General features: G+C 48.2%; 1 protein-coding gene across 3 annotated transcripts in view; it reads left to right on the top strand.

The window, feature by feature from the left end:
• The window catches only part of ADAMTS10 (ADAM metallopeptidase with thrombospondin type 1 motif 10), a 256117-nt gene extending 234064 nt beyond the window's left edge, over positions 1 to 22053 (top strand). For 2 of the 3 annotated variants that reach the window (XM_029610936.1, XM_029610935.1), the window contains 3 exons: positions 6419 to 6595; positions 14362 to 14518; positions 19612 to 20765. In XM_029610936.1, coding sequence (XP_029466796.1) covers positions 6419 to 6595; positions 14362 to 14518; positions 19612 to 19742 — 465 coding nt within the window. In that variant the 3' untranslated portion in view covers positions 19743 to 20765. Of the gene's footprint in view, positions 1 to 6418; positions 6596 to 14361; positions 14519 to 19611; positions 20766 to 21731 lie in introns of those variants that run through there. The other variant, XM_029610937.1, reaches the window with a different exon arrangement.
• Positions 22054 to 25308: the final 3255 nt, after the last annotated feature.

Here is a 25308-nt window from a genome sequence, read left to right as displayed (position 1 = left end):
ACATATATGTACTGGTGCTTATTTTCCACTGGCAGCAAAATAATGCAGTTAAGCAACTGCCTCCCATGACAGCCAGAGTTTATAACTATACCCTGAGTTCAGCTCTTGCCACACGTCCCTGCATTGCTAGTCTCAATGTCTTCTGACTTCCCCCCCCCATGACATTCCTGAGCCCTCTCTCACGAACTTTGATGCCACTTCTAGGGTGCAAGGTCGGAGTTTGACCTTGGAGCCCAATAAACCTCAGCACCCTAGGCTGGATGTACTTGAAGCCAAATGTTACCTGATGCACAATAGATGATGTAGAGAGATAATAAATGTTTCCTTCTCATCCAGCCAGACCAGTCCAGATGCATAGGTTATGCCCACCAACCAGCCGATGGAAACAGAGACTAACAGGTTTGCTAATGTCATTTCCTTATAGGCTCTCTTGCTGACCTCAGCCTGCCAGTATTCTCTGTCTCTAGCAGACGGAAGGCGAGCATCCCGTGCTATGAACTCAGGACTAGTTAAGCTGGATGAAAAAGAATTTTCCTCTTCATCCAGTCAGACAGTCCAGGCGAATGATTATACCCACCGACCGACAGAGAATAACAGACTTGCTGAGGTCACCCCTTATATGCATCCATGCTGACCTCAGCCTGCCAGTATTACCTGTAATAAGCTAACTCTGGATACTTTAAGACATCAATGTATATCAAATAACCTTATATACTTTAAACTAATTCTTACTATTTGTATTTACTTTTTAACTAGAGGGCTTAAACAAAAAAACGAACCATGAGGATAAACAGGGTTAAACTGGATTGTAGGAGACCGAGTGTTGTTTCCCCGGCTGGAGACAGACAGCCTCACTGGTGCAGATAAAACTTTATTAAGCAAACATAAAGCTTCACAATGGACTTCCTAACTTAGCAGTAATCACTTACACACACAGGGGCTGTAGTCTGCCTTGTTTTTGGTCAGTGTACACTCACTCCCTTCTGGCTTGTACAACGTGCTTTACGGGAGCTGCCTTCCTCCTAGAGGCATAGGGGGGGGCCTCCTGAACACAGCTGGGACTGCACTCTTATCTCAACGCCCACTGTGTCCAGCTCACTGAGCTCTTTCCCTTCGTGGGATTTAAGGAGGACCAGGCCCCCATGCCTGATTCCTCACAGGTTTAAAGGGGGAAACAGGGTCACTCTGTCACATGGATATTTATTTATAGCCCTGCAATGAACTCCTCATTTAAGATCATCAACTACATCATCTCCTCTTGAACTATAATATGAAAACGAAGTAGAGTTTGGCAGCAAAGGGAGGGTCTTAGACTAGTCTAACTGGACTCAAGAAAATGAAATTATCAGGTACAAACGAATTTCTCCTCCTACTTCATCCTGTCAGACCAGTCCAGATATTGCATATGGTGGTGTATTAGTGGATAGGGAAAGATTTGCAGAAGCCATCTCAATGGATCACGCGAAGGATTAATTTTGACCCTTATGAGAGAGAAATACTGTCATATAGTTAGGATTTGTTTATAATGAGTTAGTTATTGCATGCAGTTTTGTGATCACTGAGAAATATAGTGTTACAGTTCTTGCTTCACAGCCCCCCATAGCCCCCCTTTTTCCCCTATTATGAGTTAGTTAAGATGGTGAAAATTTGGAAAGAGGATATTAGAGAGAGAAAGTACAATTTAAACTCCATTGTTATGTACAAAGTCAGCATGTAGCTTGTTGGAATAACACAGACACTGTTTAAAGAAATTATAGGGGTCTGGGCTGTTAGGTAGCCCCCCCCCCCTTCACCCACAGCCTCCCCTCCCCCTTACTAGAAGTAGCTTAGAACACTTCACAACTTTCCCCGCTCACTTCATAGCCCACAATTCCTCTGCTTAACCTTCCCTCTTCCCTTCCCTTCTCCTAACTTAAAGTCTGTAAACTTCAAGGTCACACACTCAAAATGGAGATATTACTTAATTAAAAGTATAAAAAACCACTTACTTAAAGCTAGCTAGCAGATTATGAGTTAAATTTTGATCTTGACTAGCAAGTACAGCACAAGTTGTTTTGCAAAAGTTGGAGCTGAAACACCTGGCATATACCCAGATTAGTTTTGATAAAGACGTAGATTATAGACATAATATGAATTGCATACAGTTCCTTTTTATAGTGGTTTAACAGTAGTGATTACTTGTTCCTGTTCATAACCCAGATCAGTCCAGAATCCTGGGTTTTGCATCCCTGCCAGCAGTTGGAGACAGAGAAAATTTAATTGACACTGCTATATAACCCAGTGTGCCACTTGCAGTCCCCCAGTATTTCTTTGTCTCCAGCAGATGGTAGATGGTATAAAACCTGCAGTCTGGAATAGAAGAAAAAAGAGAGAGAAAATCAGAACAAGAGAAGAAGAAGCTTTCCTCCCAGGGGATCATTAGGTCCTTTGAGGTGAATGAGCAGGGGGTTGGTGACCCTTTTGTTAGCTTGGTCCAAAGTTCTGTACATCTGGTGGTCCAGATCCCCCTCCCCTTCACGAAGCAGCGTGGAACCCGCTGGCAGCTCTGCATATCCAAGCCTGGTGCAGGAAAGTATTCCCCCATTTATTGCTTGCTGGCCTGGGACATTAAAGTTACTTTAAAAAGAAAAAAAAAAAGAGGAAAGAGCAGAGGCAGGAAGTTAGTTCCTGTCCCACTGTGGTTTAACTTTTTTGGTGTCTCTTTTTTTGGCAACACTGAGGGTGCAGAGCTCACGGTTAGGAGCAGCACAGATGAGTGCAATCTCAGCCACGTGAGTAATAGCATGCAGGTCAGCTTGCCGCTCCTCTGGGGTATCGTGATTGCAGCTTAACAGGGCTGGTCTCTGTGCAGGCTGCATTTCTGGTGGGGAAGGCACTTTGGGTGTGCCTGCCGCCTCTGTTAGATCAGTTTTGGTTGCTGCTGATGCTGCAGGCAAGTCGCATTGAGCCCTGCGGGGTCCTGGGTGAGCTGAAGTCGCTTTCCCTGACAGTGCGGGAACGGTGGCCATCTTGGATTCTTGAGCTGGTCTGTTGGCGTCAGCAAGGGAGGCAGGAGATTCTTCACCAAGGTTATCCCCAACTGTATCTGGCTCCAGGGAGAACCAGGAAAGCTCTGCTTGGGAAGATTTTCCTCTACTCAGTTCCTGAAACCTTACAAGTTTTTTCCATGGAGTTTGTTCTCTTGATGCATAAAGCTTATTTAGCAGAGAGAGCAGCAGGAAAGGTGCATTCTTAGACCCAGTCCTGGTCCTCTGTTGATCCAAGGCCAGTAAAGAGGTCCATGCAGACAAAGAGGAAGTGCTCCTCAGGTGTTCAGCAGGTACTGGTTCTTTCCACTCAGTCTGGTGGTCCAGAAGAGGATTCTGAGTGTTCAGAGATTTATGATGATGCTCCGATGGATTCCCCAGGGGACGTCCAGGGACAGAGGAGATTCAAGTAGCCAAGGGGAGTGACCCCAAGGTAGTGCATCTGTTTAGCAGAGAAGAGCTCTGACCTTTGCTTCCACAAATGCTCCAGGAGCTGGGGATCAAGGTTTCTAAAGGAGGAGTCAGACTTTGAGGGAGCAGATCCCTAGCTGGATGATTTGAGGAGTCCAACAAAGGCTTTTCCCTTTCATAAGTCAGTGAAAAAGTTGGTGGTTCAGGAGTGGGACACTGCAGAGTCTGGCTTGAGGTTGGCAGAGCTATGGAAAAGCTTTATCCTTTGCCGGAGGAGACATTGGAGCTTTTGGCACTTCCCAAAGTTGACACTTCAGTGTTGGCAGTAACCAAAAAGACCATGATTCTGGTAGTGGGGTCCACTGCATTAAGGGATACGCAGAACCGCAAGTTGGAGCTTCACCTCAAGAGGATTTTTGAAGTCTTGGCTCTGGGCATAGTTTTATGCAGAGGGCATGTTTACATTAGGTCCAGGAATTACAGAAGACATAAGTTACGTCAGGGGTGGCAGTGCAGAAGGCTGAGGATTTGGAGGCGGCTTTGGCATATGGAGCAGATGCCTTGTATGACCTGATCCAGGACATCTTCCAGAATCATGATGTCTGCCATGTCGGACAGAAGATTCTTATAGTTGGCAGATGCGTGGTCCAAATCCCAACTGGGAGCTCTTCCTTTTAAGGGCAAGCTCTTGTTTGGAGAGGACCTGGAGCAGATAATGAAGCATCTGGGAGAGCCCAAGTTACATAGGTTGCCAGAAGACAGGCCAAAGGGCAGAAGATCTTTTACTGCTCGGTCACAGTTTCATGACAATAAGAGATTTTGTCAAGCTAAAGGTTTTTCGGGGCCTCAGAGGCAAACTGCAGCTAGAGGTCAGTCCTGGGGGCAATCCTTTCAAGGTGGTCAGAAGCCTTCCAGGGACAACCCAGGTACAAGTGCAGGAGGTGCGAAGTCCTTGCTTATTTGACATATTCTCAGGTGACCACCTGGGCTGAGTCACAACAGGTGTTTCTCAGAAGATTTTCAGGGTGGCTACTTGGAAGTTGCTGCACGCTTTTGCCAGACATTGTCATTTGGATGTTGGGGCTCCAGTTTTCATGTGTTTTAGTGAGAGTCATCTGTGAGTGGGCCTTTCCAGGTCCCACCCTGTTTAGGGACACTTAGGTACATCTCAGGAGTCTGGACTGATCTGGGGTATGAAAGGGAAAGGAAAATTCCTGGAATACCACAGATCAGTCCAGAGAACCACCCGAGGCAGGTGGGGGGAGAGAGTCTGCTGCTTGTACTAATAGTTTGTTCATAATGTAGAATTGTTGGCATTTTCCATGCTGTTTTCTTGACTTATTTGATGACTAGCTTCCTTTTCGATACAACGTCACCTTCCTCCTGCTCGTTGCGGGAGGGGAAATTTAGGGTTCTTATTGTTGTTATCTTGGCTTGGTACACGTCAATACCGAGGGACTGCAGGTGGAACATTAGGTTACATAGCAGTGTCAGTGTAACTTTCTCTGTCTCCATCTGCCGGCAGGGATACAAAACCCAGGAGTCTGGACTCAACTGTGGTATTCCAGGATCGAAAATTAACAAGAACCAATTTTCCTTTACCTGAGACATGACACTGATGATATAGATGCTGAAGTTTGGGCTATTATTTTGGGGTGTTATATAGAATGTGTTAGATTTAGAAAAAATGCAGAGCTAGTGGTCACATACGTGAAAGACAATGTCTGGACAATATGGCAATTAGAAGCAGTGAACAAAGTCAAGACCACCACCATTTTAGAGTGGTCCTGAGAAACATGTGCATTCATTTTTTTCTTTTGTATATAATTATTCACTATTAGTTGGGGAATTAAGATATTTACCCTTGTTAATTGTGCTGATATACTGCATATGTCCTGTTTTTGTGTGTGTGTTCCCAAATGTTCTCATAAACATTTGGTTTTGTGCATATATTATACAGAAAAATATAGCTTTTCATAGTTCCACATAAGCTGTAGTCAGTGTTATTTTTCTAGTGTGTTTTTATGATCCAGCCTACAAGACAAAAACCCCAATCCTTCCACCCACTACAGATGGTCATAGGAGAAATCTTGCAGCTTCTAAGGTCACTTTAGCGCAACGGATAAAAAAAAGTGATTGGAGCAGTTTACATGGATAAGGGCTTTCTATTGACTAAACAGATTAAGGCTCATTCCACTAGAACTCAAGCAGTATCACGGGCAGAGCTATGATTGGTTTCTCCAGCGGATATATGTAAAGCGGCAATCTGGTGATCTTTACATTCCTTCTCCAAAGATTACAGACTGGATATCTGGACCAGAGAAGATGCTTTGGGCTCCAAAATCCTGAGAGTGGGTTTGGCAGAATCCTGCCTGCAAGAAAAAAAACTTTGGTACCTCTATTGCATCTGGACTGGTCTGGCTGAATGAAAAGGAAAAAGAAATGTGTTCTTACCTGATAATTTCCTTTCCATGAGTCCAGCCAGACCAGTCCAGAAATGCACTCTATTCTGCCACACATTTTTTTCCATTATTGTGTATTTCAGAAAACTAAAAAGCATAAAGTTTTTTTACCTTTTTCAGACGTAAGTTCATTATTCTCTGTTTTCGCTTTGCTGTTTTTAAGTTTATAATTGTTCCCTATACTCCTGGAAGTCCCCTGTTTTAGAAAGGGTAGGAGAATGGAGAATCTTTCTTAGCTTTTGAAGGATATACTGGCAGGCTGAGGGCAGCACGGGAGCCTATAAGGAATGACATTAGTAAACCTATTATTCTCTGTCTCCATCTGCTGGTTGGTGTGCATAACATATGCATCTGGACTGGTCTGCCTGGACTCAAGGAAAGCAAATTAACAGGTAAAAGAAGAAATTTCTCCTTACTCTTGTGGTTTTCAGAACAATAGCCTCGTGCTCCTAATTAAGTTTTATAAGGTACTCTGTGGCTGTGTTCATTTCCTGTGTATGTGTTTTCTGCTTTGAACAGTGTACCCCAAGCTGTGGCCCAGGCTTCCGCCACCGCATTGTCCTCTGCAAAAGTGGAGACCATCTCAGCAGCCTGCCCACCTCACAGTGCTCCGAGGCTTCCAAGCCCTTGACTAGTATGAAGTGCAACCTGCGCCGCTGCCCACCTCCTCGATGGGTCACCACCGAATGGGGAGAGGTACACTTACTGCTCCAACCCACTGGTGTAATGTCTCCTGGCTCTTAACTGGCCGAGGACAGCCTGGAGATTAACCAACAGGCAGCAGAGACATCAGCAAGGGGGGCCTGATGCACTGTATCCAATAAGAATGCAGCACACAGACTGCATCAGCAGTAGCTCTGTAATGTCACAAAGCTATTCTATATTAAGTCTCTCTCTCTCTCTTATACACACACTTACCTTTAAACACCTCTCGCTCATACACACACCTGCATATATAGCCTGTCTGACTCTCTTACACAAACACGCACTGTGGCATAACCTCTCTCTCTCACTTTTGCAGTGCTTCTGTGTTCCTGTTACACACACATCTATATATCTTCTCTCTCCCTCACACTCCTGCTGTTTGCTTTCTCCTGGTTCAAGTTGGTCTTATCAGTCATCAGTGAAACGTCTCTCTACAGTGCATGAAGCAGTGACATCTAGTGGTGAAAGGGAATATTGCTAAGTTCACACGGGTATGCTGGACATATGGTAATGCACACAGAAAAATGTTAGTTTAGCGCACGTTTAAAGCTTGTTAAGCACAGGGACAGTCATCACAGCTTCACTCTTCATGCATCCATTACAAACATTCATGCACTTATTAATCTTTGTCTGCATTGTGCCATCTATTGCTTACAGCCTGAGGTGAGACAATGGGGGAGGAGGAGGAGGAGCGGTGCCGTTTGCGGCTTGCATGGGGACTTTTACTGTATGTGTCGGGTGGAGGGGAGCAGCAGCTGGATCTGCACTAGGCAAAGCATGATCCACATGGGGCATCAGTGCTGACCTCTGGGACACCATACATTTGTGTAAGAGATGTTATCTATTTTATTAATTAATTATTTGGATTTATCACCTATCTTTTTTAATATTGACCCCCCCTTCCCCCCAAATCAGGGACATGCTGACTTCTCTTCCATACATAATGTCCCTTCCTGTACATACCCAGATCAGTCCAGACCAGTGGGTTATGCACTCCCACCAGCAGATGGAGTCAGAGAGCAAAGCTTCGAGGCACTGGTATCCCAAATGTGCCACTTGCAGCTTATCAGTATTTCTCTGACTCCAGCAGATGTTGGTCGTGTATACCTGCAGCTCTGTATGAGATGGATTTTTCTTGCTCCCTGAGGGGCTAGGATCAGTGTCTGGGCCATCCCTCAGGTAGAGCTGGGCGAACAGGGGGGTTGGTTACTCCTGGCAGTGCTAGCCCGTGTGGTTCCGGGTCCCCTGATAGCCAGGGGACTGGCTCCCTCAGCGATCCAAAGGCTCCCCCTCAGTGTCTGCAGTACAGGGAAGTAGCCAGTTTGGGGATTTTTTTTCTATTATTCTTAGCTTAGGCTTTATTTTTTTTTCTGTAAAAAAAAAACAACAAAACAGCTCCCTGTTCACCGCAGCTCCCGGAGTAAATCACTCTGCCCGGTGGTGCAGAGCCAGGCAGACCCCTGAAGAGGAGGGGAGAGTGTTTCAGCCCTGGTAAGAACCTCCGAGGACTTTTTTGTCTCCCTGCCTCATTTTTACCACCGGCTCCAGAGTTATTTTTACCGCGGTGGCCATTTTGTTTTTTCTTTTTCAACCTCCCACGCAGCTCCCCAGCGTTCCTGGGGCCGATTTTCGCAGCGTTTTTGGTCGGGGTCACCAGGGCTCGGTGGCAGCACCTGTTTTCTTCCAGGGGGGGAGTTATAAGCCCCTTTTTGCAGGAGGAACATGGCAGAAACTCCTCTGGTGGAACCCTGTAAGGCTTGCAGGGTATGGTCAGCGTGTTTAGACCCCCTGTCACTGTGCACGGTCTGTGCACTGGGTGGGGAAGGAGCCTCAGACAGGCGGACCAAACCTAAAAAAAAAAGTCTGCACACAGGTCAAGCTCGGCGGCTGGGTCTAATGGAAGGAGCCCAAACCTCACTGCGCACCCTGTGGAAAAGGTCTCCCAGGATGACCCTCCCCTGCTGTCCCCCACTGTGCGGACTCAGAGACCGGAGGCATTGAGAGATACTGAGTCTAGCAGTGATGAGACAGGACCAGGGGGATTTTCCCGGAATTTGTGCTGCTCATGCATGAAGCATTTCTGGCTCGGACGCTCGCGAAGCGCAGAGCCCAGGATGGGAGCGTAGGAGTTCCCAAGCGTCCTCATCTGTGAACTGACAGTTGTCCATCCCGGGCAACTTTGGCTTGGTAGGATCTAGCGGGTGCAGTCGACCAGCAGGGGAACGACTCCACTCCGTCCCCGAGGGACACCGCTGCAGATCAGGGTGAGGCCTCCCCAGACGTAGATACAGGCGATGACAATCAGGGTCCGGTAGAACCTAGTGCAGAGGGGGACGTCCCCCGTGTAGTCCAGCTGTTTAAGAGGAAGGAAGTGTGCCCCTTATTCCCAAGGTGCTTGAGGAATTGGTGTTGAGACCCTCGAAGGAAGATTCCGACAGCGAGGGAGTGAACCCAATTCTAGACGGTCTCTGGGGTCCACCTAGTGCTTTCCCCATCCCGAAGAAGATTCAAAAGCTCATCAGCCGGGAGTGGGAATTCCCGGAGGTGGGGCTTAAGGTCAGCCAGGCGATGCAAAAAATAAATAAATAAAACTACCCGCTAATGGAGGAACATTTAGAATGCCTCAGGATACGTAAGGTGGATGCGGCTGCATCCACCTTACGGTCTGGATGCGGTGACCAAGAAGACGACCATTCCAGTGGCGGGAGCGGCTGCTCTCAGAGATGTGCAGGACCGCAAGCTGGAGCTGCATCTGAAGCAGGTGTTCGAGGTCTCCTATTTAGGACTTCGGGTGGCGGTGTGTGCAAAGAGCATGTTTATGTTGGATTAAAAAACCGCAGGACCCATCATCTTCTGGGACTTTGTCAGCTTCTCAGGCGGCTCGTCTGTTGGCGGATGCCTTATATGACTTGGTGCATTCAGTGGCCCGGACTATGGTCTCCTTGGTGGCAGCTCGGCGACTCCTATGGCTCTGCAATTGGGCAGCGGATGCTTCCTCCAAGTCACAACTGTGCAGTCTGCCTTTTTGAGGGAAGTTGCTGTTTGGAGAGGATTTGGATCAGCTGATGAAATCTCTGGGGGATTCCTACAGGAAATCATTTGGTCCTCAATCCCGTTTTTGGGATTTCTGAAAAAGCAGGTCAGGGAGGAGTGTTTCTACCCTCTGGTTCCAGACAGACCTTTTCCCATACACAGTCCTTTCGTAGCTCCAGTCGTCCTGCCAGAGGTGCTTTCGGTCAGGAAACCGGAACTGTGAAGCCTGCCCAATGAAATCAGGCCTGTCCACTCCTCGGACGGGATGATCGGGGGCAGGTTGTCCCAATTTTACGAAGAGTGGGCCAGGATCACCTCCGAAGTGGTAAAAGAAGGTTACGCCTTCGAATTTTCTCGACCTCTCATGCCGGCCTTTATGGAATCGCGATGCATTTCCCGCAACAAGTGAGCCGCGGTAGAAGACACTCTACAAAGATTGCTGGCCCTGAAGGCGATCGTTCCTGTGCCATCCGAGGAAAAGGGGAGGGGACAGTGCTCCATTTATTTCGTGGTTCCCAAAAAGGAGGGCACTTTCCGATCCATCCTGGACCTACAGAAGGTAAATCGCTGCTTGAAGGTGCCCTGTTTCCGAATGGAAACACTTCGAGCAGTTATCACAGCGGTTTGAAAGGGAGAGTTCCTCGTCTTCTTGGATCTCACCGAGGCTTATCTACACATCCCGATTCACAGCGCTCACCAGAGATTCCTATGATTCAAGATCCTGGGTCAGCATTTTCAGTTCCAAGTGCTGCCATTCGGACCAACCACTGGCCACTGGCATCCCGCTCCGTGAATGCCTCTGTGGCTACTGCCGCTCCGTGCAGTGTTTTGCTGCCTGAAGGTGGAACACCAACTACTGGCCACTGGCATCCCGCTCCGTGAATGTCTCTGTGGCTACTGCCGCTCCGTGCAGTGTTTTGCTGCCTCCTCTTTATTTACGCCCAGTAGACTTGATGGATCCACAGTGTTTATCCCACGCCCCTTTGAAGTCCTTCACAGTTTTAGACTTCACCACTTCCTCCGGAAGGGCATTCCAGGCATCCACCACCCTTTCCGTGAAGAAATACTTCCTGACATTGGTTCTTAGTCTTCCTCCCTGGAGCCTCAGCTCGTGACCTCTGGTTCTGCTGATTTTTTTCTGATGGAAAAGGTTTGTCGTTGTCTTTGGATCATTAAAGTTTTTCAAGTATCTGAAAGTTTGAATCATATCACCCCTGCTCCTCCTTTCCTCCAGGGAGTACATATTTAGATTCTTCAATCTCTCCTCGTATGTCATCCGATGAAGATCCTCCACCTTCCTGGTCGCCCTTCTCTGTACCGCTTCCATCTTGTCTTTGTCTCTTTGTAGATACGGTCTCCAGCAAAACACTGCACGGAGCGGCAGTAGCCACAGAGGCATTCACGGAGCGGGATGCCAGTGGCCAGTGGTTGGTGTTCCGCCTTCACGGAGCAGAGGGATGGAGGGCTGCCATCTCCAAAAAAAACCCAAAAAACAAACAAACAAACAAAGCAGGGGTGGGTAAGAGTATGGGGCAGGGGTGTGGCCTGCTTGTTGCGGCGGTTGCTACCCCTGATTGAGCTGGATGTTCACTGGGATGCGGATACGGCGCTGCTCTCTGCATTGGTGGAGGGGTGGAAGGGAGTTGGGGCCGGAGGGTGCTGGAAGCCAATAGTGACGGGTGGGAGGGAGAAAAAGGGGGGGGGGTGAAATGGATAAACTGCGTGGCTTGCTGGGCAGACTGGATAGGCCGTTTGGTCTTCTTCTGCTGTCATTTCTATGTTTCTATGCTTCTATGTTTCTATGACTGGTGACAGCCCCACGCACCTTTACCAAGGTGATGGTTGTGGTGGCGGCGACCCTCTGGAAGAAAGGGATAATGGTCCATCCTTACCTCGACGATTGGCTAATTCGAGCCAAGTTGGAAGAGGAAGGTGAGCGGATGGTTCTTCATGTGATCCATTGTTTCCAGTCCCTGGGCTGGGTAATCAACGAAGCGAAAAGTCATCTGACTCCGTCACAGTGTCTGGAGTATTTGGGAGCTCATTTCAATACCCTCCAGGGCAGGGTGTTTCTCACGAACGACAGGATGTACAAATTACAGCAACAAGTGCTTCTCTTGTTACAGCTACCAATCTCCAGAGTGTAGGATTACCTACAAGTTCTGGGGTTTATGGCTTCGACATTGGAATTGGTGCCTTGGGCCTTCGCTCACCTGAGACCGTTGCAGAGAGATCTACTGTCGCGGTGGGACCCAGTGTTGGAGCAATACCAGTTGCCACTGCCTTTGTCGCAGCAAATCAGGTCCAGCCTGCAATGGTGGCTGTCGGAAGACAGCTTACAGAAGGGGATGCCCCTCAAAGTCCCGGATTGGGTGATCATGACAATGGATGCGAGCCTTCAAGGCTGGCGGAGAGGTGTGCCTCGGTCATGCGGCACAGGGAACCTGGTCCTTATCCGAATGGTCGTAGTCTATCAATCGCCTAGAGACAAGGGCAATCTGCAAAGCGTTGGTGGCATTCCAGTCCCTGGTGCAGAGAATAATGATTCAAGTCTTCTCGGACAATGCCACCACGGTGGCATATCTTAATCGCCAGGGAGGAACCAGGAGTCCATCCGTGGCACAGGAAGCACACCTCCTCTTCGTTTGAGCCGAGCTTCATCTGGAAGGCGTGGCAAGCGTGGACAACCGTGCAGGCAGACTTCCTCAGTCATCTGGATCCCGGGGAATGGGAACTGTCCCAGGAGGGTTAGAATCACATTTGTGCCCGATGGGAAGTTCCCCAACTGGACCTCATGGCGACCCATGTCAACGCCAAGATGGACCGGTTCTTCAGCCGATAGAAGGAAATCGTGGCAGTAGGAGTAGATGCCCTAGTCTGCAAATGGCCAGCCGGAATCCTCCTGTATGCCTTTCATCCATGGCCCCTGATTGGGCGCATTCTCCGGCGTATAGAGGACCATCCCGGTTCGGTAATTCTGGTGGCACCGGAGTGGCTGCGGCGGCCGTGTTTTGCGGACCTGGTACGGTTGGCGACAGACGGCCTGCTACGCCTAGCTCATCTGCCGAACCTCCTGCGACAAGGGCCCCATTTTTTCGGATGGAAGATCACTTCTCTCTTGCAGCCTGGTGTTTGAGAGGCGGGGGTTACGGATGAAAGGTTATTCGGAATAGGTGATTTCAACCCTGCTTCAGTCCAGGCGGCCCTCGATATCTATGGCATATGCTCGAGTGTGGAAGGTGTTTGAAGTTTTTGTAGCAGGATTTATCTAAAGGTTTGGCTTATAGTTCCCTGCGTGTTCAGGTTTCGGCCCTGGGATGTCTCCTAGGGCGCGTAGGTGGAAGGCCTCTAGCCAGCCATTCAGACATTGTTCGTTTCCTGAAAGGGGTGAAGCACCTTCGTCCTCCTCTTCGTAAGTTATGCCCGGAGTGGAATCTCAATCTGGTGTTGAGGGTGCTTCGTGATCCCCCTTTTTGAGCCTCTGGGACATGCTTCCTTAAAGGACCTCACCTTGAAGATTGTGTTCTTGGTGGCCATCTGTTCTGCGAGGCGTATTTCAGAATTGCAGGCTCCTTCCTGTAGAGATCCCTTCCTTCGCATCTCGGCTGATAGGGTGTTCCTGCGCATGGTCCCTTCCTTTTTGCCGAAAGTGGTGTCTGCTTTTCATGTTAATCAGTCCATGGAGTTACCCGGGTTTCCTGATTGGGCTCATGACCCTGCTATGGGAAGAGATCTTCATCTGTTAGATGTCCGCTGGGTTCTCCTTCGGTATTTGAAGGTTACTAACTCTCTTCGAAAATCGGATCACCTTTTTGTGCTCTTTGGAGGTCCAAAGAAGGGTGAAAAGGTATCTAAGGCATCCTTGGCTTGCTGGCTGAAGGAAACAATTTGCTTGGTCTACATCGGGAAGGGTCGCCCCGTCCCGACTGGTTTGAAAGCTCACTCTACGAGAACGCAAGTGGCTTCTTGGGCGGCATGTCAGTTGTCACTGAGGAGATTTGTAGAGCCGCAGTCTGGTCTTCCCTGCATATCTTCACAAGGTATTATCGTCTGGATGTTAGGGATCCAGACCAAGCGCTTTTTGGGGAGAGCGTCTTGCGAGCAGGTCTTTCAGGTTCCCGCCCGGTGTAATGTGTCTTTGGTACATCCCACTGGTCTGGACTGATCTGGGTATGTACAGGAAAGGAAAATTGGTTCTTACCTGCTAATTTTCGTTTATGTAATACCACAGATCAGTCCAGGATCCCGCCCTGGTGCTACTGCCGAAAGACTGAATTACCTAACGGTTAGTTGCTGTACATAGGGAATCTATCAGAATGATTCTGTAATATTTTGGATTTTGTTATGAACCATGGTTCAAACCTGATTTTCAGGTATTGAGGTCATTTGTTTCGGACACTTGAGGGAGTTTTTTTCCTGTTCGCCCTTGTTTCGGGAATTAGATGGTTTTTTTGTCAATTAATACTTTGCTTGGGCATCGATAAATACTGATGAGTTGCAGGTGGCACACTTGGGATAACAGTGCCTCGAAGCTTTGCTCTCTGACTCCATCTGCTGGGGGGAGTGCATACCCCACTGGTCTGGACTGATCTGTGGTATTACAGGAACGAAAATTAGCAGGTAAGACCCAGTTTTCCTATTCCGTCTATGAACGGAATAGGAAAACTGTGGTTTTGTTAAAAGTGTCCATGCCTGAGGTCGTGTTTCTCATGTCATTCCCCTAGTGCTCCACTCAGTGTGGCTTTGGACAACAGATGCGCTCCGTCCAGTGCTTGGCGCACACAGGTCGACCGTCCACGGAGTGTGTGGAGTCTCTGCAGCCAGCAGCCATGCAGCAGTGTGAGACCAAGTGCGAGGCAGGGCCCACGGACAACCCAGACGGTAAAGGGCAATCCTGTGTGGCAGGGAGGGAAAGATTTAAGCTGAGAATGTTAACTGGTCCACTTGAAATCTTGCAACCCAGAGCTCTGAGGTCAGCTGAAGGAAGCTTATATTTTATTGCCTGTAGGACGGCCCTCACAGAAGTCATGGAAAAGATCTGGGAGATGGGGGTGGGAGAAGAAGGGGACAAGACAGCTGGAAGGGAAGTGAGGAAAGGAAAGTATAAGCTGAGAAATGTAAGAGGGATAGACAGATGGGGAAAACAGACGCACAAACCAAAGAGATTAGGGAAGAAAAGTAAAGAGAGGAGGACAATGAAAGAGAAATCAAAGACTAGAACAGAGTGCAAAAAGGTTTGGGAACGTTCACCTCATTAAACTGATGCATGTTTTATATTGCACTGTCAAGACCCATTTTGGGGAATAGGAGGTGGGACGGGGGATAGTGAAGTGCTAGACCCGGGGCAGGGAGGTTGCAGAGGATGAGGATGAGTGGAACTGGTGGGAGGGAGGAGAGGGGTGAGGGGAGGAGGGAAGGTAGGAGACGAGGAGGGAGAAGTAGGGGGTGGGAGTATACTGGGAGTGGTGGCGGGGGAGGGTGGGGAGCTACCAAAATGAAAGAGGAGGAGGAGAAGGGTGAAGGGGGATGGGGGATGGTAAGGAGCAGGTCCATCTCGCCAGCCTGAGACTGTGGGTGTGGGCACAAAACTGTACAGGAAGTGTGCCAGGGCTTTGCTAGGGGTGTAACACATTAAGCAGCTATAAACAATTAAACGTTAAGGCACAGGCATAGTAATTTTGTAATAGCGTTTCAAAAACACACAAGTTATTCCAGTTTTCAAATAAAACTCATAAGGTTGATTTTAAAAAACACGCGAGATCGTCCCATGTGTGCGCGGTCCCCGGGAAAAGGGAGGCAGGGGTAGGTAGAGGGTTAAGGAAGTTCCCTCCCTGTCTGCCCCTTTATCGTAGACGCGACCTCAGGCGCGGGCAGGCGCACGTGGACGCGCGCATGTTATAAAATCAGCTACCCGCGTGCGCCTGCCCGCGCCTGAGGTCGCGTCTACGATAAAGGGGCAGACTGGGAGGGAACTTCCTTAACCCTCTTACCTACCCTATCGCCCTTTTCCCCTCTCCATCCCCACCTCTAAAGCCCCTGTCATTTGAGCAGGTCGGCCGGCTGCCCGCCTAATGGCGCTGCCCTGGCCCCCACCCCAGGCTCCGCCCCTTCTGTCTCCTCCGGTTCCTCCGCACATACTGGCGAGATACGCACTGTTAACCCCCGATTGGACGCGCTAGCTTTACCTCTTATTCAGTAAGGGGGGTAATAGTGCGTCCAAAATACGCGTCCAACCCCCTCCTCCCCCTCCGATCCTAATAGCGCCCGCAACGTGCAAATGCACGTCGATGGCCCTATTAGTTATTCCCGCGCGATTCAGAAATCAAAATGTGCAGCCAAGTCACACATTTTACTTTAAGAAATTAGCGCCTACCCAAAGGTAGGCGCTAATTTCTGCCTGCACCGGAAAAGTGCACAGGAAAAGCAGTAAAAACTGCTGTTCTGTGCACCCTCCGACTTAATATCATGGCGATATTAAGTCGCAGGTCCCGAAAGTTACAAAAAAGTAAAAAAAAAAAAAAAAAAAAGTGAAATAGGCTTGCGGGTCGAAAACCGGACGCTCAATTTTGCCGGCGTCCGGTTTCCGAGCCCGTGGCTGTCAGCGGGCTCTAGAACTGGCGCCGGCAAAATTGAGCGTCGGCTGTCAAACCCGCTGACAGCCGATGCTCCTGTCCAAAAGGAGGCGCTAGGGATGCGCTAGTGTCCCTAGCGCCTCTTTTTTTTTACCACCGGCCCTAATTTTAATAAATTAAAATACTGTGTCGCGTGCTGGGAGAGCAGGCGCTCGCACGCTCTCCTGCGATTTTACTGTATCGGCCCGTGTGTGAGGAGGGGCAGGGTCCTCTCTCAGTTATGTACACACACATTCACACACATACGCACACTCTTCTTACACACACGCTCTTCTTGCTCATTTTCTGGCCGGTATTTTTAGTATTTACAGTTCCGTCTGAAGAAAAGTGGCACATTAAGTTAAAGTAAACACACACACACATTGATTCTTCTCCACCTGCGCAGGCAGACAAGTGGCAGCTGACGGGGACGACTCCTCTTTCCTCCTGGGACGCGGGCTGACACCGTTCCTGTCCTTTCCTCTGGCCGCATGGGCCGATGCCGCTCTTTCCAGCGCCGGCGATTGTGCCACCTTCTTCCCACCCGAGAGGACCCGTGTGACGGGGACTTCCTCTTCAGGTGGGCAGAAGAAGGAGGAGCAATCGGCACCACCGAGCTGCCCTCAAAATGGTGGCAATTCCAGGCAGCCACCTACTCCTTCAACAGCCTTGCACACTCCTCCCACTCACACACCCTCCACACATCCTAGCTTCCTCTCTATTTCCTTCCCTTTTCCTCTCATTCCCCTCTTCCTCCTCACACCCCTTCCCTTCACACCCCTCTCATTCACACTCCCATTCCCTTCCCTCTGCCTCCTCTCCCCTTGCCTTCCCTCTCACTTACACCCTCCCTCGCCTCCTGTCCCCTCTCACTCACATCCTACTTTCCTTCTTAACCCCCTCTCTCTCTCTCGCCTCTCCTCTCCCTCCCCCTTCCTTCTCTCTCGTTCATTCACTCACTCACTTCACTCCTCTACCCTAGGTCATCATCTTTCTGCCGTAGGGTGTAGGAACCCTTCTGTCATGCACATTTTTCACGCCATCAGCCACGCAGGTCCTCTTCCTGCGGGCGGAGGGTGGGAACCCCCACTGGCACACATGAGGCTTTTTCCAGGCAGGGGGGCTGTGGGAACCCCCACTGGCATATCATTTTCCGGTGTTGCAACAAAAGCCGCCTTCCTGTTGCTTAGGTATGAGAACCCCCAGCACCGCATGATTATTTTCTGGTGCCGCCCTGCAGGACTTCTTGCCAGCGGGGCGTGGGAGCCCCCACTGACGCATCATTAAACCCACACTGTCTGCATTTTCATGGAAAGTGAGCTGGCAGCCAGAGGGGTGTTTTGAGGGGCACTTGCTGCCACCCCAAAATGTTGCCGCCTGAGGTGACCGCCTCACCATGCCTAATGATAGAACTTCTCCAGCACCGTTGAAAAGCGAGAAACTGCTCCGATACCAAATACTCGGGGGTGGACTTCCCCATGTAGAATGGTGTCCCTCTGATCCGAGGGTCGTTTATCCTTCCAGTTGGCTCTCCAGACCTACTCGGAACTCCTGTACTTTCCTCAGGCTCTGCCTTGTGCTCCTAATACCACCAAACCCCATCCTCTTTTGGGGGAAGGCGCCCACCATATATTGCTGTCTAAGCTCCCACCTACCTACACCCTCCATTACTGGAGAGTCCTTCAGTTTAACAATGGCTCTTTTCTAGTAAACCCCACAGGGGGTTAGGCAAAGGTGTGCGTGAAATCAGGTTACGGCCCCGTGCTGCTGCGGGGCGGCAGGGACAGGCTGAGGTCCTTTTGCAGCAGACAGCCGGGTTCCCCTTTTTGTTTTGACCCGCTGGCAGCTCATCCTATTGGGGGCAAGCTGGGCGGACTCTTGGCCATCCCCGGGGGAGTGTGCGAGCACGTTGGGGGCAGGGGCCAGCTTTGCGTGTGTTCGTCATTTAAACATGTAACCCCCACCTTCCCAAGGGGGGTCACCTTACCGGCCCTGGAGAGTATTGGGGTAACTCTGCCGGGGTGGGGTATCACAGCAGGGTCCGCCACGGTACAAAAGAGAGACAAAAAAAAAAAAAAATCGCATCACGGGCCCGAGGCCCATAAAATTTGCACCCCCCCCCCCTCCCCCACCCATCGTGACCGAAATCATATTGGGGGACTTTGGAGAACACCAGCCGGCTCCCTCCCAGGCAACTGCCTGCTCTCTTATCCATACGAGCTCCCCCCATCCAAATAAAGTAAGATTCCTGGACTCTAGTGCTTCCCTACCCCCAACCTAGTGGTCTGTGGGCGCAGCTGGACTCCCACCCCATATACCTCAAACTGAAGTGAATGGGGGTTCAGTGGGGGCCCGGAGGGCCCCTAAACTCAGGGCCTATTGACGCCATTTTTTTTCAAAATGGCGTCTACCTGACCTAGCGCCTATTACCGTGACAGGAGCAAGGTCCAGGGAATGAAGCCCATGGGAAAAGCTACCCTGACTCTCCTGCTGTATTAGCCACCCCCCACCCCCCCCCCCCCCCTGTGTCTTCTTCCTGAACCATTGCACAACGTTTAACTTCCAATGGGAAATATAAACTCAGCATCTCATGGAGCCAGCGCCACAAACAGAGTGATCTATTTATACCTTTACACATTGCCATCCTAAAACGAGCTTCACCTGCTTAGCTTTAGCCCGATCCTCGAGGGGGAGAATTTTGTTTAAGTCTTGCAGGCAGTTTGCAAAGAACCCCACACGCCTGCAAGTCCCTTCTGAAAGGGAAAACCTCCCCACAGCATTTTCCTTTGGAAAGTTTGCGGCCAACGGGGAAGCAAAAGGCGCAAAAAGTACCCTGTGAACGTTGCACCTGCTTTCCAGGAATTTCAAAACCCCCTCCCCGTCTGTGCTTTGCCTTCCCACTCCTAACCTCGCCCTTGCTAGGGGAGGGGATTAAAGAGGAGGGAAAGGGGAGTATGACCTGTGACCTTTAAACCCAAAGGCTCTAGGAATGACCTTGAGAAAGTCACTCGGGGCGCGCAGACCTGGCAGCCGTTCCCTTGGCGGGTGAGAGGGCGTCGGGGTCACCAACCCGGGGAAGGCAGTGACGGAGCCGCGGCAAGGCCTGAGGGTGTGAGGCGGGGCAGAACCCCAAACTGCCCCTGCCTGTCCGGGCGACGTGAGGGGGCTGGTGGGTGCATGCTGGCTGAAAGAGCTGCCCCCGTCCCACCATGCTTCCTGCCTGACCCCGAATCGATTCAGCGCAGCGCTCGGGTGTGAAAGCAGTTTGTAAGTGCAGGAATAAGCAGGTGCGCACGGCGTGTGCGTGGCGTGCAGCCACCTCCGGGGTGATAACCTAAGGCTCTCTCTCTCTTCATTTTGCAGAGTGCAAGGATAAGAACAAGGTGGCCTACTGCCCCCTGGTGCTGAAGTTTAAGTTCTGCAGCCGGCCTTACTTCCGGCAGATGTGCTGTAAAACCTGCCAGAGGAATGTGCCGGACCCCGCCCATCCCTAGCCACGCCTTCCACGCTCCCCCGCCCCCTGCAGAAGAACTGGAAGTGACCATCAATGTACTCTGATAGCAGGAGGGGGAGGCCCCCATAGACACAGCAGCTGGAACCATATCCTCAGCTCCCCCTGCTCTCCCCCCACCCCAAATCCTGAGCTCCCCCTGCTCTCCCCCCACCTCATATCCTGAGCTCTCCCTGCTCTCCCCCCACCTCATATCCTGAGCTCCCCTGCTCTCCCCCCACCTCATATCCTGAGCTCCCCCTGCTCTCCTCCCCCCCCCCCCCACCCCATAGTCCAGGAGGCAGTGTAGGCCTGGCCCTAATCAACCCAATTTACCAGGTCTTACTGCCCCCTCATTCCTCCAGCAGCTGCAATGTGTGATTGACTTTTTCAAACCATTATTATTATTATTATTATTATTATTAATAATAATAATGTGAATTTATAAGATACATTTTTGAAAGAACAAATGCACTCTTTACAATTTAAGACTGAATTTATGCCTCCTTGAAGTACTGTAGGGCTTAATTTTTAGAACAAAAAACATTTTCCTGATGGGAAGTTTATGCACATTAATTTTTGGAGGGGGAGAGGAGGGTGGGATTTCTTCACACTTGATAATTATAAAGAGGACTTCCTCTGTTAATATGGTGCTTTACATGTAATAATGAAGTGTTTCTTTCTTTAAGGAGATTTTAGTGATCTGGAATTCTAAAATATAGTGTAAGATGTCCTAAGTGAAACACAGAACTGTTTGCTGGGCTTGTATGTTTTCACGCTGCTAGTCATGTTTAGTACAATTTCTTAAACCCAAGCTAGATTAAAAATGCCTGGGTTATATTCAGCTCAAATTGTTAATTTTCAAATAATTCAAGCATTAATGTAGCTTGCTCAAATTGTCAGTTTTCCAGTTTATCTCTGTTACTGTATCCTTTCTGTGTTATTCCAATGTTTACTCTCTGTTCTGAACTAATATATCTTATTTATTACATTTTATAAATGTTTTGAATAAAAGGTGTGCACCTTTTATTAAGGCCATACTCCATATTTAAAATTAAAAAAAATGTGATCTGTCTTGAATTCCTTGTTCAGCTGCCCATGCTGTATTCATACTTTATGTGTATCAGTGTGGATGCCCGCCTGACTTCTGATGATCTTATTTTACTGGGCTCCATTCTGAGCTTTGGAAACACAGATATGTTATGTTATATTGATAGTCTGCCTTCTCTGAACACAGCTTAACCCAAAGTAGTTTACAACAAAAATAATACAATAAATTCAGTAAAGTACATAATACAAAAAATACAATAACTGCATCGTTATAATACATCAATAAAAACACATGCAGTCATTAAAATACAAAATGCATTACTAGTCTGAAGGCATGACTCAGCTCACCCTACTCATACTAACAAGCCAATCTAATAAACCGGTTGCAGATATCTACAAGAGATTTAAAATATCTGTTTGAATCCAATAATAGCCAATGGCATTAAATGGTAATTCTGCTCCCCCCTTCCTGACCTGTTCTAGACTGCATAGTTGATCATATAAAAATATAAGAATAATAACAATATAAACCTTTCAATCAATTTCTTTTTTTACCTTTAATTTTATTTACAACACAGTTTAATAATTTAATAAGCAAAATACAAGATGACATAAAATAAAAGATGTAATCCAAAGACAATAGCCAGATATCAAATATCAGTCATACACACTATCAATCATACCTAATCTTTCACTTCACATCTGTAAAAACATGCATACATAGTCGTCTATCACAATGCAATACTGTTTTAATTATTAATCCAAAACCCTTTCATTAATATAAATCCCCAACATGTTTCACTCTAATAAGAGCTTCTTCAGGGGGCATTTGAATCAAGCAGCAAAGAGATATCGGAAAAACTATTTACCCATGAAGATGTCATATGTTCACATATGCATATGCATGTTTTTACACAGTCCTGTTTTTACTTTTTGTTTACAGAATACATTTAAAACCTTTTGTGCGTCCCCCCCGATGCAGCCCCTGGCGAAACACGGGTCCGTGTCGGGGGACCCTCTGGTTTAAGAACTTGTCGATATATACAATGGAGTTGCCGTTATAAATATTAAAACTTTTCTTGGATTTACAAATTGTTTGGAATCTTTGGGACTGTGGAATCTTCACTTAGCACTCACTCCTGGTGTGCATTTGATATAGAGTGCTTTGCTATGCTTGGTGGCTTGTGGACTTACATTCCTTATATGTGAGCAAATTAAATGGCTGCCAGTGCCGACAATCAAACCTTCAGCTACTCAGATGAGGCTTTTCAAGCTGTCATCGCAGACGCCCCATTCTTCACAGACGCAGCAGAGGATCTCCCCACTATTACCTGGACGGACACTATCAATATACAGAAACGTTTAACCTGAGCCGAATTACACGCTTCCACTCTGACCGAATACTGTAGAGCCAGAAGGATTCCCCATGGCTTAAGAATACAAAAAGAACCAAGACTGCACGCTGATAATGCGGCCTTTATTGAACGATGGAACAAGATATTGAACAAATGTTCTTTTGACCTAATGTTACTGATTATTGAAACTACCAAGGAGATACTTATCCCCTTGAAGACTGAAGTGGAAACGAGTATCCAGACGATTCGGTCTAGTGCTGCTTCTTTGGATACATTTGAACAACAACACACTGAATTCATTGAAAATCTGGAGAAATATAGAAAAGAACTGAAGGCAGCTAAGTACAGGAAATTTCAAAGGGACATCACAGACTACACTAAGGGTTACGTGTATCAATGGCTGAATCCGAACCGGGTCCAAAAAAAGACAGTAGCCTTTGCCCAATCGTCTTCGGACGATTCCTCGGGGGAAGATGGATCACTGCCAAACTCCCGGTCAAATCAGGCTTTACAAACCGGCACTGCAACTTCTGGACACTACTCTTCTATAGCTGCCTCTTTTTTAGACTCGGGACAGGCACCCCGCAGCAACAGAGGGTCCAGATCCCGAGGTCGTCCACCGACGTCTCAACGTCCCACCAGAACAACCCGACAACAACCAGACCCTTGGCAGTAGAATCTGATTTGGTTTTAACTTATCTTCACGGACTTTGTCTGAAATTGAATTAAGATCACTATCTAGGGGTTTGTCGTTTGTTCCTACCATCCGTAACGATCCGTTTAACCTACAAATACACCTACATAGGTTTTTTAGGTTGTTAAAATTAAAATTATTTTTTCAAAACACCCAATCCCCGTCCGACGGGTCTCTAGTCACTGTAAAATCGAAATGGGTCCCTCCGGGTCCTGTTGACCCTATGTTGATTACTTTTGAAAAATTGGTACAACGTGATATCCACCTCCTCTCCCAATCTCGTCAGCACATACAATACAATCTCACTAAGGATGAAAGTATTTCACTCTCTTCATTAGCAGAAGATTCTACAGTAGTTATCAAACCAGCTGACAAGGGGGGTGGGGTAGTTATGGATCGTACAAATTATAGATCTGAGGTCTGCCGTCAGTTAAATGATTCGACATTTTATTTTCCTCTACAATCGGATCCCACAGATGTATTGAAAAATGATATCTCAATCATAGTACAGAATGCATTAACCAATCGATACATTACTCAACGGGAGGCGAATTTTCTGACGGCCCCCTTTCCCATTGTTCCCGTTTTCTACGTACTGCCCAAGATTCATAAATCTTTGGTGAATCCACCGGGACGTCCGATCGTATCCGGGATAGGATCAGTACTGGAACCCCTTTCAAAATTCGTGGATATTTTCTTGAGACCAGTAGTTCCGCATATTAAATCTTATGTCCGAGACTCTGCCCATTTAATCTCCTTATTAAATAATCTACAGGTTCCAACATCAGCATATTTGTTGGTCACATTGGACATAACGTCACTCTATTCCAATATCCCCCAACAGGAAGCATTAATGGTTATTGAGGCCGTCCTCAATCGACGGCCCGTACCCCACCGAGTCCCCACAACGTTTCTGATGCAACTCACTACTTTAGCACTCACTAAAAATTACTTTCGCTTTGAAAATCAGTTTTATCAACAAATCAAAGGGACAGCGATGGGGGCTACGATGGCCCCCAGTTTAGCGTGTTTGTATGTGGCCCATTTTGAGGAAACCTATATTTATCCTTCCCCTTGGCAAGAGTTTATACATGCATGGTTTCGGTACATTGACGACGTTCTGCTGATTTGGTTAGGTACCGAGGTTCAGTTTTTTATGTTTCTTGACTGGCTGAATCACTGTAATCCACATCTTCAGTTTTGCTTCAACTTAGATCATGCCCAAATCCAATTTTTAGATATGCTTATCATGGTACATAATGGCTCTTTCACGACTTCAATTTATAGGAAAGATACCGACCGCAACACCATCCTTAAATTTGATAGTTGTCATCCGAGAATTCTTAAGACAAATATCCCTACAGGTCAGTTCCTCCGTTTACGGAGGCTCTGTTCCTCTAGGGTTGAATATATTGAGAAAGCTAAGGAGATGTTGCTCCGGTTTAGCCAGAGGGGGTACCCTTTGAGGATCCTTAAACATGCTTTCAAAAGAGCTTTATATGTTAATCGAGAGCTCCTTTTCTTACCAGCACAGAAAGACACGGACAGATGCAGATGTATCTGGATTCCTTGCCTGGCCATATATGGAATGGGGTATTGAGGTTGATTGATCACCTGTGCATTCTGTTTCATCTCGATCCATACTGGGTTGGCGTCGATGGCTACTCCTCCTGGATTTTGCTCGGACCATACTTTGGGCACGCTATCCATTAGCTGTCTTCGTTGTTCGTTCAGAGGAGTATTCACTTCATATCGATGTTGGGTGATTTGTTCGACGACGGGGAGATGTAGCCTCCATTCCTCTTGGAGTGGACAAATGAGAGAGACTGGATTATCGGCAAAGGATGCCTTGATTTCACCGGTGGGTTCAAATTGCAGGGTGGCTCTTAATTTACACAGGAGGTCTCTCCCTATCAGTGGTACTGGGCACCCTGGCACGTAAAGGAATTGATGGGACACTAATTGTCCTCCTACTGTAACCTGCCGTTTCTGGAGGAAGGGAGCGATTAGTGGTTTTCCAGAGGCTCCAACTATGGAGATATTTTTCGACGTAGGTATAGTGATGGCTGTGGTCATCACGGATCTTTGCGCCCCCATGTCTAGCAATCCCTTAAATGTTTCAGCCCCAACTTTTATTTCTACCAGGGGGTCAATGGGAAGTGCTCCCCTGTCTAGTCATGCTTCACTATCTTCGCCGGAAGTTTTGCCCACGGTCATCTGCCATCCTGTTTCCTTAAGTTTGGACGGAGTATCTCCTTCCTGCTTTGCTTGCAGGGACTCCGGACACTCAGCTTTCCAATGTCCTTCTTGTTTACAATATGCACATTGATTGGTTCCCAATGGCATTCTTCCGCCTCTAAGCGATCCTCCTCTATTTGCTCGTCCTCTTGGCGGCCCTCTAGAGGGCGATCTGCCCCTTCCTCGGGGTCCGGGATACCCGTGATATTGCTTGGACGGGTTCCCGAAATTAG

This window comes from Rhinatrema bivittatum, chromosome 8, assembly GCF_901001135.1.
Source record: "Rhinatrema bivittatum chromosome 8, aRhiBiv1.1, whole genome shotgun sequence".
NCBI lineage: Eukaryota > Metazoa > Chordata > Amphibia > Gymnophiona > Rhinatrematidae > Rhinatrema > Rhinatrema bivittatum.
Note: the sequence above shows the minus strand (reverse complement) of the source record. Positions and strands in the feature narration are given on the sequence as shown.